The sequence below is a fragment of the Aethalodelphis obliquidens genome, unplaced genomic scaffold, assembly GCF_003676395.1.
Source record: "Aethalodelphis obliquidens isolate GAN/ISIS:26980383/991018 unplaced genomic scaffold, ASM367639v1 scaffold5, whole genome shotgun sequence".
Taxonomy (NCBI): domain Eukaryota; kingdom Metazoa; phylum Chordata; class Mammalia; order Artiodactyla; family Delphinidae; genus Aethalodelphis; species Aethalodelphis obliquidens.
The window spans coordinates 45,749,348-45,763,044 of record NW_020837949.1 but is presented as its reverse complement, the minus strand read 5'-3'; the positions used below and the strand labels follow the sequence as shown (position 1 = coordinate 45,763,044).

Sequence of the window (13,697 nt, the reverse complement as noted above, 5' to 3'; positions counted from 1 at the left end):
TGAGTTCTTGCCAATCTGGGAAGAGTAATGATATCTTAATGTAGAGATAAAGTAAAGCCCAAGGAGAGAAAACAGTATGTACAAAGAACCACCTGGATTTTTAGTTAAAACAGTGAAATAAACACATGTGTTTCTTTCCTCCCTCCTTAACACACTAAAATGAGAGTAAAGAAATAAACAGAAGAACTTGAGAGTAAAGTGCTTCTTTCATTATGACACTGCAGTTTTTCATGTGTTTAAGGGTTAGTTACATATCTTTCTTTTTGGTGAGATGTCTGTTTAAAACTTTTGCCCATTTTTCTAACAGGTGTTTGGTTTTCCTCATTTTTTTAAGAGTTCTTTGTATATTAAGGATATTGTCCTTTTGTGATAAGAGTTGTAAATATTTTCATTAGTCTTTTGAATTTGTTTCTGCTGTGTTTTCATGTGCAAATTTCTTTCTTTTATTGCCTTATGTTTATGAGAGAAGCCCTGAAAAGCTGTTTGGAAGCTCTATATGTAAGACTAAGACTTGTGAACAGACAAGGATCTCTTGCTGTTTCATTCTGTGGAACTTTTGATTTAAGAGAAGACTCTACCAGTGTCTTGGTAGAGATAGAGAAAAGGAGATTGTTGGGAAGGGCCCTTTTCCATACATAGATATTTATTTATTCCCTTGTTTTTTTCCCTTCACCTTGCTGTGCCTGGTGTTCTCAAGCCAATCTATTTTGGGTCTTTTTTTTTTCCCTGTAGTAGACCTTCATTCTCCTGCTCTATTTGGGAAACTGTAGTTGCTTGGCTATATGTCATGGGTTGGAGACTTGGGGATCCTTTTTATTAAGTCTTTCAGTCAGTCTAGATTTTAACCACACACCTCACCATTGTTTTGGGAACTTATTGGAGGTATAGATTCCTGAGTCCTTCGAGAATTATGTAGTGAGAATTGGCTTACTTCTGCAGACACTTAGGATGTCTGTTTTCTCAGTGCTGTTAATTCCTTCATCTGTTCTCATCTGCTGCTGTCTCCTTTCAAGTTCTTTATCTTGTTATATTTATTCTCACTTTTAGTAGATTTTAGGTGTAAGGAGAAAGAAACACATCAATTCATTGTATTTAATTAGAAGTGCAGTGGTTCTTTATACATAGTTTCTCTCCTTAGGCTCTACTTTGTGGGCAGTTGGATGGCTCTCAATGGTTCATGGTATTTCACTTTTGTTTGATAATTTAGAGTTTATGTGCCAGTACTCAGATGATTTTGATCAGCAGTTGGAAAATTGGGTACCTTTTTTTTTTTTTTAAGTCCTGTGTAACTTCAAGGGAAGAAAGTTTTTACAATTTTAAGCAAAAGATTATTATTGGTCCTGGAAATAGGAATGCTGCTTGAGAGTCTCTTTGTCTTCTCCCCATTTGATCTATATTTTGCAGTATTGCTATAGTCTGTGTTTGGGGATTATAGCTATTCTGTAGTTTAATTTTAGATTAATCCCCTTTGCTTTTTCTTCTTTCTCATTTTGGTAGTTTTGAAGAAGTGGGAAGTAAACATACTTTATTCCTTTCTTTTAAAATGTATTTAATACAGTGTGAAAAACCGTGCTCAAAAACATGTATTTCATTTAAGAAGTTGAATAACTGGATTAAGTACCCATGCCAAAACCTTTTCTTATTCAGTAAAGCTTTGCACGAGGTATGACTCTAATCTGACATGTTGGGTTGCAGTGAGTTTCATGTCACGACAAAGGGAGGAGAATGTCTGTAAGAACACACATGTACTAGAAAGAGAGCTACCAGAATCTGAGGCAGCTTTAGGGACTGGTTTTTTTTTTCACCACCCTTCTTATTAGTTGTTGTCTTTCACAGCACTTTGCTCCTCTCTGCACATCTGCTCTAAGATCTCCATGTGAACCATTTTCCTGTGCTTACTGATAGTTTCTGTTCTCTTATAAATTCAGACTACAGAATAGACACCCCACCCAAGTCTCTCTTACCTTTACCTACATGTGACCTTTCTGCTTCAGCTGTCTACAGCTGACCAGTGTACTCTCTTGCTGTTTCTTAAGTCATTAAAAACAAATTGGCCCAGACCATCTTTTTGTGCCACCCTGGTTTGTTGTTCCTAACCAAACCATAAATGGACTTTCTTGGATCAGTTCACTTCTCAAGCAGGTTGGGGATGTTGGAGAAGGGAGCAGTAGGTCAGCAGGGAAGCAGCAGGGAACCATGGATGGACAGTTACTCTTGGTAAGTGAGGGAGCAGGATAGAGCTGAATGCATAACATTTCCTCCTTCAGTCTACCAGTTTATTTTTAATAGAGTACTTCAGGCAAATACTTAGTGAGTACAGATTGAATATTGTAGGAAACTAGCTAATATTTGTATCAAAATTGACGAGAAATCTGCTGTTTGGTGCTATTTTCTGTTTGCATTGTGACTTCAGAAGCATGGTATGGCCGTAAGACCACTATACTAGGAGTCAGGATAGATTCTAGACCTGATTTTGCTGTTCTGTGAAAGGCTTCACTTTCTTCATTAGATAAATATTTTAAAGGTCAGTGGAGTAGAATAGTTTCTAAGGTACTACCTAGCTATAAAACCTTGCGACTCAAATTATACTATAAGCTGGGAAAGGTACTTTCCGTAAGGATGGTCAGAATAAACAGCTATTATAATGAAATCGTAAGTTCAGATTAATGTAAAAAATTAGAAACAAGAATGATTGGACCCATACATTAGAAAAGAGTGCAAGAGTTTTGTAGTGAACTAAATTCTCCTCATTTAAGCTTGTTTTATTTGAAATCAGATGCTGTTTATAAACTGATTTAAGTCAGATATTATAGTCACAAACTGTTTTCCCAACTTAAGTTGCACATAGGTAGTGTATTAGTGTAAGTGTAATATTGAAGTTTGAAATTCTTCTTCCTGCTTTTTTAAAAAGCATAGTTGGATATTCAAAATAGTGAAGTAACATGGATTTCTTTTACTTTTTAGGATTTAAGTGTCCTGTATGCTCAAAATTTGTACCCTCAGATGAAATGGATTTGCATCTTGTGATGTGTTTAACAAAGCCAAGAATAACCTATAATGGTAAGTCCAGTGCTTTAAAATAATACTTTAAATTAGAATTATCTTAGATTTTATGAATTTCGTGTTTCAGGTAAAAGTTAAAAGGCCAGGAAGGGCTATCTATGAGCCTTGAGCTAACTGGTATCCTAATTAGGTCTGGTGCTTTGGCTGTGCCATTCTTACCTGACCACAATCTGCAGATACTCAAAACCGTAGGAGAGATTTTCAATGTAGTCCTGGTACATTTTGAAATAGACTTGAAAAAAAAAAAAGGAATAGTTCATTCGTGACTTTAGATGAATAGAATGAAATAAAGGAAAAATGAGAGCTTTTTTCAGAATTTCATAGATAAAAAGACAAACTTCCAAATCCGTGGAGAAATTTTAGATTTTTCAAATGTAAAATTTGGTTTGAAATAGAATGAGTAAGAAGAGTACCAGTAAACAATGAAGCCAATTGAAAGATCGACTTCTTGATCAGCAGATGTTTTTTCAGTACCTGTCAGGTATGAGGTATATAGTGTTAGGAACTTGGAATATAGCAATGAATAAAACAGATGGATGCTACAGCCTAGGATCAACCAAAGGTTAATCAGTGTAGTAACACTTAGTCAATAATCTGAGATTTCTCCTCAGATTACAGAAATCTTGTCGGGGTAAAATTTAACACTGAAGTGAACACGTTATTTTGAGTAGCTTTTTTGCAAAATGTTTTAGGAATCTCTGTCTTGATAAGGTAGTGCTTCAGCCACACTATAATAGTAATAATTGAGCACTTTTTCCCATTTTCCAGTGTATAAGTAAAAGTAGCTTTTAGCATTTCCTTTGAATAGTAAATGTACCTGTTGATTATTATATATAAACCTTTCTGCATTAGGAAATTGAATTGGCTACTTTTCATAATCTAATTGAGATTCAGTTACTTAAGAAATAAAAGACATTTTTATTCAGGTTCAAAATTTGAGGTAAAATTGATTGGGCTTGTTTCTTATACTTACTCTATTATCTTATCATTACCCTCCATAATTATTTTGTTTATTACAAGTGTTTTTAAAATAAATATCCTTAAATCTTAAGATTCTGGCCTTGAATTTTAAAAGCCAAGTGTATTTCCTTTTACCATATAGTATATTTGCATATAATCTTAGTATTCTGTTTATTTACTTTTTGTGTAGTGTATTTGGATATAGTCTTTTTATGTGTTGATATCTGGCAGTTTTTAATTTCCTGATTTAACTGTGCTCAAGTCATTAAAGTTTTCTACTAGATCACTTATGTGGTGGCTTAAAAAGCAATATGTAACCCTCTGCTTGGGGATACTGTGATCCAAGAATTCAGGTTTTAAATATTTGACAGTATTCCAATTTAGAAGTTAGTAAACTTAATGCAAAAAGTAAATAAAGTTGCAGCCATTTTTAAGAATGGCTTCCTACTTTAAGGTAGTTAGACCTGAAATTTTTTAATTTGTTACCTATAGATTAACGTCCATAAACATTCACAAGAGGCAAAAACAGCTTCTTTATAAACATATATGATTCTTGAATTTTTTAAATGTGGACAGTGGCCAAGTGTGAGTTAAAAGAAGGAGGAGCTGTGATTGACGGGTTTAGGTTAGATAGAGGTGGCAGATTGGTAATGTACTTTCCCATCACAGGCTAGGAGAATTCTAAGGTTTTGAAGGCAGAGTCCTGTAGGGGAGGAAAAAATAATCCCTTTACCTTTCTGAGTTCTTGGCTGAGACCCCTGTAATAAAAGACAGATTAACAAGAGGAAAACAAATACAAATTTATTAACAAGTATACCTCCTGGTGTACATAGGAGGTACCCAGGGGAAAAATGAGCTGATCTCCAAGGTGATTTAGAGTGTGGGCTTAAATAGCATCTTCAGCTAAAGACAAAGAAGAAAGTGAGGGTGGGGAGGCCAGTTGTGGGGGGTCACCAGGAAAATCATGACAAACAAGAGGTCTGTTACGTGGATATAGGTTAGTGCCTGCTCCACTGAGAAGATTCTCTTGGGAGTAAACTTTGTGATTTAGAGCAGTCCTCCTCCTCTTCCTGGTAGTGAGAAGGAAGACACCCTTGCAAATGGAGAGTTCTTCTGTTCAGTATTATGTAACAACCTAAATGGGAAAAAAATAGACACATGTATATGTATAACTGAATCACTTTGTTGTACACCTGGAACTGTCAACACGGTTAATCAACTATGCTCCAATATAAAATAAAGAGCTTTGTAAAATCGTATATTTCCCTTACTAAAGGGTAACTTCTACTTTCAGAGCTTCTCTGAGTCTGCTATTTCTCAGTCATTTAAAAAATAATCCTTATGCCAAAGAAGCATATTTTAGGGTAGCATATTCTGCTACCCTTCAGTCACCAAAATCTGATCTATCAAGGATATGAGCCTGTGTGAGAACCAGCCCCTTTAACACCCAAGCAATAATCTAGGATTATTATGAAGTTTAGAACAAGGTGAGCTGGAGAATCCTGAAATGGAATCGTTTTAGTCAGCTGGACTCCTAACAGCTTCATATTTTAATTCCAAAAAGTTGATTTCGTAGAGAGAGATGCATTAGAGAGATTGGGTCTCTAAATTGTGTTAATACTCAAACAAGAATTTTATTCAGTGTAGTGCTTATCAGCTAAAACCTTTTGCAGCCTTTCCTAAAGTAGCTAGATCTATAATTTTTCAATTTATTTGTTAAATGTATATTAATTGAACTGTCTACAGACATTCACAGTTAGCAAGGAGAATAGTTGGGCTTATTTTTCAGGCTGGGTATTATTTATTTATTTATTTATTTGTTTGTTTGTTTGTTTGTTTGTTTGTATTATTTATAGTCAAACTCCTGAATAGGATGAATTCCAGAAATTTGACTATAACTTGGTGATTCGGAGTTTCAAATTCATATTCACAGAGATGATATTCTGAATGTTGGTTTGATTTACCAGGCTAGCCCACAGAAGCTTTCTTATTGTTTTTTAATCTGTAATATATTCAAATACCCAAGTCCTGGCAACTGAAGAAGAAAATTGACTCGCCAGGTGAAAGCTCTCAGGATTTAGGCAACTGGCTCAGCAGAAGTTCAGGTAGGAGGTCCAAAGCAATCATGGCAGGAAATGATTCAGAGTGATGTGAGTGGTTATGTATTTGCAGGTGGTATTTTTGGCAGAATGGAAAAAAAGTTCAGAATGACACAATGAGTGTTCGTAGATAGATAGCCCTTAAGTCAGAGACTGCCTGCTTCATATACTTTCCCCTCTTTCATGGGCTTCACTGTTTAGTTCATGGACCTAGTAATTTGATGTATGGTCTTATAAACGTAATATAAATGTTGCAAGCATAGAGTCTCTATTTCCTTGTTCCTCATCTTCTAAAGTATTTCAGAACAAACAAATGTGAAATAAATATTGATAGCAAATTTTTACTCTTGGATTTTCTTGGTCTTTAAACTTTACTGGATCATAGCATGTTTTGCATCATATAAAGTTCAGTTTTCATTTTAGACTTCTGTGATTGAACTCGGTATTTAAGAAATCTTTGTGTTGTTTTATTTGTAGTTAGTACTCTGTGTGTGCATGTGCACCCAAAGGAGGTGTAACTTGAAATAAGTTTGTCTTCTGAGAGTTAATTATAAACCTATATAGTGAATCAAAAGAGAGCTTTTCAAAATCATCAGAAAGAAGACTGACTTTATGGACAGAGTAAGATGAATATTACTCTTTTAAAGTAATCATTTTTGAAGAAAGATTGAGTCATTTTCTTTTTTTATAAATTTTTGGCTGCGTTGGGTCTTCATTGCTGTGCATGGCTTTCTCTAGTTGCAACGAGTGGGGGCTACTCTTTGTTGCGGTGCGCAGGCTTGCAGTGGCTTCTCTTCTTGTGGAGCACGGGCTCTAGGTGTTCAGGCTTCAGTAGTTGTGGCACGCGGGCTCTAGAGTGCAGGCTCAGTAGTTATGGCGCATGGGCTTAGTTGCTCTGCTGCATGTGGGAGCCCTTAGAGCAGGGCTCAAATCTGTGTCCCCTGCATTGGCAGGCAGATTCTTAACCACTGCGCCACCAGGGAAGCCCCAATTTCTTTTTTTTTTTAAATTTTTATTTTATATTGGAGTATAGTTGATTAACAATGTTGTGTTAGTTTCAGGTGTACAGCAAAGTGATTCAGTTATACATATACATGTATCTATTGTTCAGATTCTTTTCCCATTTAGGTTATTACAGAATATTGAGCAGAGTTGCTTGTGCTATACAGTAGGTCCTTGTTGGTTATCTACTTTAAATACAGCAGTGTGTACACGTCAGTCCCAAAGATTGAGTCAATTTCGAAGCGAACTTGTGCTATAATAAAAGTGAGGGAAAAGGATCTCATCTTCTGTGCTGTCGGTGGGAGAGTATATCTTATCTACTTACTTGGATGTTGAAGAAAAGTTGCAGCAGACAGTCAGTGCTTGATTCCAGTGTGCACATGTAGTCTTCTAATGACCGTGTAGCATGTTTGCAAGAAAGTACGTGTTTTCTCCCTCTGTAATTGCTTTCTGGCTTTTCAGGCAGTTGTGGGTCTCATTTTAAGTTATAAACTTGCTTTCTGCCTTACATACTACATTTTCTTGGTTTTAAGACCTCCCCCCCACCCCCACCCATGCCGCCGGCACTCCAACACACACAATTTAATCTTTCTGAATTCAGGAGGCTTTCTGAAATTGGCATGTCTCTTATAATTAAGGTTAAAAAATATATTTGTCAATTACGGAGCAGAATTTTAAATAAGGAGGTAGTAATCATTGCCTAAGTTTGTGTGACCTTGGCCTTCTGTGGAAGATCTACTGTCTGATCTGATGACTCTGTTCATCTGTTTGCACTAATTTTTGTGGCTGAGTGTTCTTTACGTTTTTCTTTTTTTATAAATTATTTAATTTTTTTTTTTTTTTAATTTTTGGCTGCGTTGGGTCTTCATTGCTGCGTGCGGGCTTTTCTCTGGTTGTGGTGAGTGGGGTCTACTCTTCAGTGTGGTGCGTGGGCTTCCCATTGCGGTGGCTTCTCTTGTGGAGCACGGGCTCTAGGCACGTGGGCTTCAGTATCTGTGGAGCGCGGGCTCAGTAGTGGTGGCCCACGGGCTGCAGAGCACAGGCTCAGTAGTTGTGGCACACGGGCCTAGTTGCTCCGCGGCTTGTGGGATCCTCCCGGACCAGGGATCGAACCCGTGTCCCCTGCATTGGCAGGCGGATTCCCAACCACTGCGCCACCAGGGAAGCCCTGTGGTTGAGTTTTAACCACAAAATATGGATTCCTTAATAGTGGTTTTATTTATTTTTAAAAATTTATTTATTTACTTATTTATGGTTGTGTTGGGTCTTCGTTGCTGCACGTGGGCTCTCTCTGGTTGTGGTGAGTGGGGTCGTTGCAGTGTGCGGACTTCTCATTGCAGTGACTTCTCTTGTTTCAGAACACGGGCTCTAGGGGCGTGGGCTTCAGTAGTTGTGGCTTGTGGGCTCAGTAGTTGTGGCTCATGGGCTCTAGAGGGCGGGCTCAGTAGTTTTGGCTCATGGGCTCTAGAGGGCAGGCTCAGTAGTTGTAGCACACGGGCTTAGTTGCTCCGTGTGGCATGTGGGATCTTCCCGGACCAGGGCTTGAACCCGTGTCCCCTGCATTGGCAGGCAGATTCCTAACTGCTGAGCCACCAGGGATACCCAAAATGTTTGTTTTTAAATCATTAAAAAATGAATAAGAAGTAAGTAAAAAACAAGATATATTGTGAATAAGATGAGATTTGAACTCTTTAGACATTAGTCACTGAAATTAAAATCTCAACTGATAGGTTAAGCAGCAGATTAGACAGAGCTGCAAGGAGAATTAGTAAAGTATAAGATGGATCTGAGGAAATTACACAGAGTGTAATAGAGAGGTACATGGCATGGAGCCTGTAACAAAAGATCTACCATACATACAGTAATCTCCTAAAAAGAGATGGAATTGACTTCTGGTTTCCAGTTCCACATGTAAGAAGTCTGGAAGTAGCCACTCAGTCCTAAAAACAAGTAAAAAGCCAAACAGACTGAAAAATCAACAACTCTTCTTAGATCCATAAGAGATGGGAAGGCACAGGGCAAACCACTGCCCCCGCAGATTGTGGAGATACGCAAACACAGAGAGTCACGGGTTTCAGCTTACTGCAGCAGACTCAGTGGGAACCAGTGCCAGGGTAAGGAAAACCTGGACTGTAAATGTTGAATTGCTGGGGGCTTAGCATGGACAAATCTGAGAGTTTAAAAACTCCAGGGAGATGCCCACAATATTTTAAGATTTACCACTAGGAGCTGAACCAGGTTCCCATGGTAAATGTCAGAGAAAAATACCCTTCTCCTTCTGGCAGGGGGAAGGGAAAATGAACTATCTTGAAATATGCCAGAGGACTCTTAACAAGGTTTGCCTCAAGGGAAACTAGTTAACCAGAGCCTAACTGACCTGGGAGAACGGTAATACTCAACTCGGGCCCGCTCTAGCCATCCTGTTCTACCTAATGCGGGAGAAGAAATCCTGAGAAACACTGTTTGTTTGTTTGGGTTTTTTGTTTTCTTAAATTTTTATTGGAGTATAGTTGATTTATAATGTGTTAGTTTCAGGTGTACAGCAAAGTGAATCAGTTACACATATATCCACTCTTTTTTTTGATTCTTTTCCCATACACGTCATTACAGAGTATTGAGTAGAGTCCCCTGTGCTACACAGTAGGTCCTTGTTAGTTAGCTGTTTTATATATAGTAGTGTGTATATGTCAGTCTCAATCTCCCAATTTATCCCCTTACTCCCTGGTAGCCATAAGTTTGTATTATACATCTATGACTCTACTTCTGTTTTGTAAGTTCATTTGTACCCATTTTTTGGATTTCACGTATAAGCGATATCATATGATATTTGTCTTTCTCTGATGTCACTAAGTATGACAGTCTCTAGGTCCATCCATGTTGCAGCAAATGGCATTATTTTCGTCTTTTTTATGGCTGAGTAATATTCCATCGTATATATGTACCACATCTTATTTATTCATTCCTCTGTTCTTGAACATTTAGGTTGCTTCCATGTCCTGGCTATTGTAAATAGTGCTGCAGTGAACATTGGGGTGCATGCATGTATCTTTTCGTATTATGATTTTCTCTGGGTATATACTGAGGAGTGGGATTACTGGGTCACATGGTAGTTCTGTTTCTAGTTTTTTAAGGAACCTCCATACTGTTCTCTATAGTGGCTGTACCAGTTTACATTCCCACCAACAGTGTAAGAGGGGTCCCTTTTCTCCACACCCTCTTTAGCATTTATTGTTTGTAGATTATTTTTATGATGGCCATCTGACTGATGTGAGGTGATACCTCATTGCAGTTTTGATTTGCATTTCCCTAATAATTAGTAATGTTGAGCAGCTATTCATGTGCTTTTGGGCCATCTATATGTCTTCTTTGGAGAGATGTCTACTTACGTCTTCTGCCCATTTTTTGATTGGGTTGTTTGTTTGTTTTTAATATTGAGCTGCATGAGCTGTTTATATATTTTGGAGGTTAATCCTTTGTCCGTTGATTCATTTGCAAATATTTTCTTGCATTCTGGGGGTTGTCTTTTCGTCTTGATTATAGTTTCCTTTGCTGTGCAAAAGCTTTTAAGTTTCATTAAGTCCCATATGTTTATTTTTGTTTTTATTTCTATTACTCTAGGAGGTGGGTTAAAAAAGATCCTGCTGTGATTTATGTCAAAGAGTTTTCTTCCTGTGTTTTCCTCTAAGAGTTTTATAGTGTCTGGTCTTACATTTAGGTCTCTAATCCATTTTGAGTTTATTTTTGTGTATGGTGTTAGGGAGTGTTCTGATTTCATTCTTTTACATGTAGCTGTCCAGTTTTCCCAGCACCACTTACTGAAGAGACTGTCTTCTCCATTGTATATCCTTGCCTCCTGTGTCATAGATGAGCTGGCCATAGGTGCGTGGGTTTATCTCTGGGCTTTCTATCTTGTTCCATTGATCTATGTTTCTATTTTTGTGCCAGTACCATATTGTCTTGATTACTGTAGTTTTGTAGTATAGTCTGAAGTCAGGGAGTCTGACTCTTACAGCTCCGTTTCTCTCCCTCAAGACTGCTTTGGCTATTCAGGATCTTTTGTGTCTCCATATAAATTTTAAGATTTTTTGTTCTAGGTCTATAAAAATTGCCATTGGTAATTTGATAGGGATTGCATTGAATCTGTAGATTGCTTTAGGTAGTATAGGCATTCTCACAATATTGCTTCTTCTGATCCAAGAACATGGTATATCTCTCTATCTGTTTGTGTCATCTTTGATTTCTTACATCAGTGTCGTATAGTTTTCTGAGTACAGGTCTTTTACCTTCTTAGGTAGATTTATTCCTACGTATTTTATTCTTTTTGTTGCAGTGGTGAATGAGATTGTTAATTTCTCTTTCTGATCTTTCATTGCTAGTGTATAGGAATGCAAAAGATTTGTGTGCATTAATTTTGTATCCTGCACCTTTACCAAATTCATTGATTAGCTCTAGTAGTTTTCTGGTGGCATCTTTAGGATTCTCTATGTATAGTATCATGTCATCTGCAAACAGTGACAGTTACACTTTTTCTTTTCCAATTTGTATTCCTTTTATTTCTTTTTCTTCTCTGATTGCCATGGCTAGGACTTCCAAAACTATGTTGAATAAGAGTGGTGAGAGTGGACATCCTTGTCTTGTTCCTGATCTTAGAGGAAATGCTTTCAGTTTTTCACCATTGAGAATGATGTTTGCTGTGGTTCTGTCATATATGGCCTTTATTATGTTGAGGTAGACTCCCTCTGTGCCCACTTTCTGGAGAGTTTTTATCATAAATGGGTGTTGAATTTTGTCAAAAGCTTTTTCTGCATCTATTGAGATGATCATGTAATTTTTATTCTTCAGTTTGTTAATATGGTGTATCACATTGATTGATTTGCGTATATTGAATCCTTGCCTTCCTGGGGTAAATCCCACTTGATCATGGTGTATGATCCTTTTAATGTGTTGTTGGATTCTGTTTGCTAGTAGTTCGTTGAGAATTTTTGCATCTATGTTCATCAGTGATATTGGTCTGTAATTTTCTTTTTTTGTAGTATCTTTTCTGGTTTTTGTATCAGGGTGATGGTGGCCCTCGTAGAGTGAGTTTGGGAGTGTTTCTTCCTCTGCAATTTTTTGGAACAGTTTGAGAAGGATGGGTGTCAGCTCTTCTGTAAATGTTTCATAGAAATCACCTGTGAAGCCATCTGGTCCTTTTGTTTTTTGGAAGATTTTTAATCACAGTTTCAATTTCATTACTTGTGATTGGTCTGTTCATATTTTCTGTTTCTTCCTGATTCAGTCTTGGAAGGGTATACCTTTCCAAGAATTTGTTCATTTCTTCCAGGTTGTCGATTTTATTGGTATAGAGTTGCTTGTAGTAGTCTCTTGGGATGCTTTGTATTTCTGCAGTGTCCATTGTAACATCTCCTTTTTCATTTCTAATTTTATTGATTTAAGTCCTCTCCTTTCTCTTGAGTCTGGCTAATGGTTTATCAATTTTGTTTATCTTCTCAAAGAACCAGCTTTTAGTTTTATTGATCTTTGCTATTGTTTTCCTTGTTTCTATTTCATTTATTTCTGCTCTGATCTTTATGATTTCTTTCCTTCTACTAACTTCAGGTTTTGTTTGTTCTTCTTTCTCTAGTTTCTTTAGGTGTAAGGTTAGATTGTTTATTTGAGATTTTTCTTGTTTCTTGAGGTAGGATTGTATTGCTATAAACTTCCCTCTTAGAACTGCTTTTGCTGCATCCTGTAGGTTTTGGATCACCGTGTTTTTGTTGTCATTTGTCTCTAGGTATTTTTTGATTTCCTCTTTGACTTCTTCAGTGATCTCTTGGTTATTTAGTAACATTTTGTTTAGCCTGTATGTGTTTGTGTTTTTTACATTTTTTTCCCCAGTAATTGATTTCTAAATCTCGTAGCATTGTGGTCAGAAAAGATGCTTGATATGATTTCAATTTTCTTAAATTTACTGAGGCTTGATTTGTGACCCAAGATGTGATCTGTCCTGGAGAATGTTCCATGAGCACTTGAGAAGAAAGTGTAATCTGCTGTTTTTGGATGGAATGTCCTATAAATATCAATTAAATCTATCTGGTCTATTGTGTCATTTAAAGCTTGTGTTTCCTTATTAATTTTCTGTCTGGATGATCTTTCCATTGGTGTAAGTGGGGTGTTAAAGTGCCCCCTCTATTATTGTGTTACTGTCCATTTCCTCTTTTATAGCTGTTAGCAGTTGCCTTATGTATTGAGGTGCTCCTATGTCGAATGCATATATATTTATAATTGTTACATCTTCTTCTTGGATTGATCCCTTGATCATTATGTAGTTTCCTTCCGTGTCTCTTGTAGCATTCTTTAAAGTCTATTCTATCTGATATGAGTATTGCTACTACAGTTTTCTTTTGATTTCCATTTGCATAGAATGCCTTCTTCCATCCCCTCACTTTCAGTCTGTATGTGTCCCTAGGTTTGAAGTGGGTGTCTTGTAGACAGCATATATATGGGCCTTGTTTTTGTATCCATTCAGTGAGCCTGTGTCTTTTGGTTGGAGCATTTAATCCATTCACATTAAGGTAATTATTGATATGTATG

At 37.0% G+C, this 13,697-nt stretch overlaps 1 protein-coding gene across 2 annotated transcripts in view; it reads left to right on the top strand.

Moving 5' to 3' along the window:
* Positions 1-13,697, top strand: part of ZNRF2 (zinc and ring finger 2) — a 104,342-nt gene that overhangs the window by 50,616 nt on the left and 40,029 nt on the right. The window contains exon 2 of one of the 2 annotated variants that reach the window (XM_027102280.1): positions 2,965-3,060. The exons of the other annotated variant lie outside the window; for it this stretch is intronic. Within the exon in view, the coding sequence (XP_026958081.1) occupies positions 2,965-3,060 (96 nt within the window). The remainder of the gene's footprint in view (positions 1-2,964; positions 3,061-13,697) is intronic. 2 annotated transcript variants of the gene reach the window in all.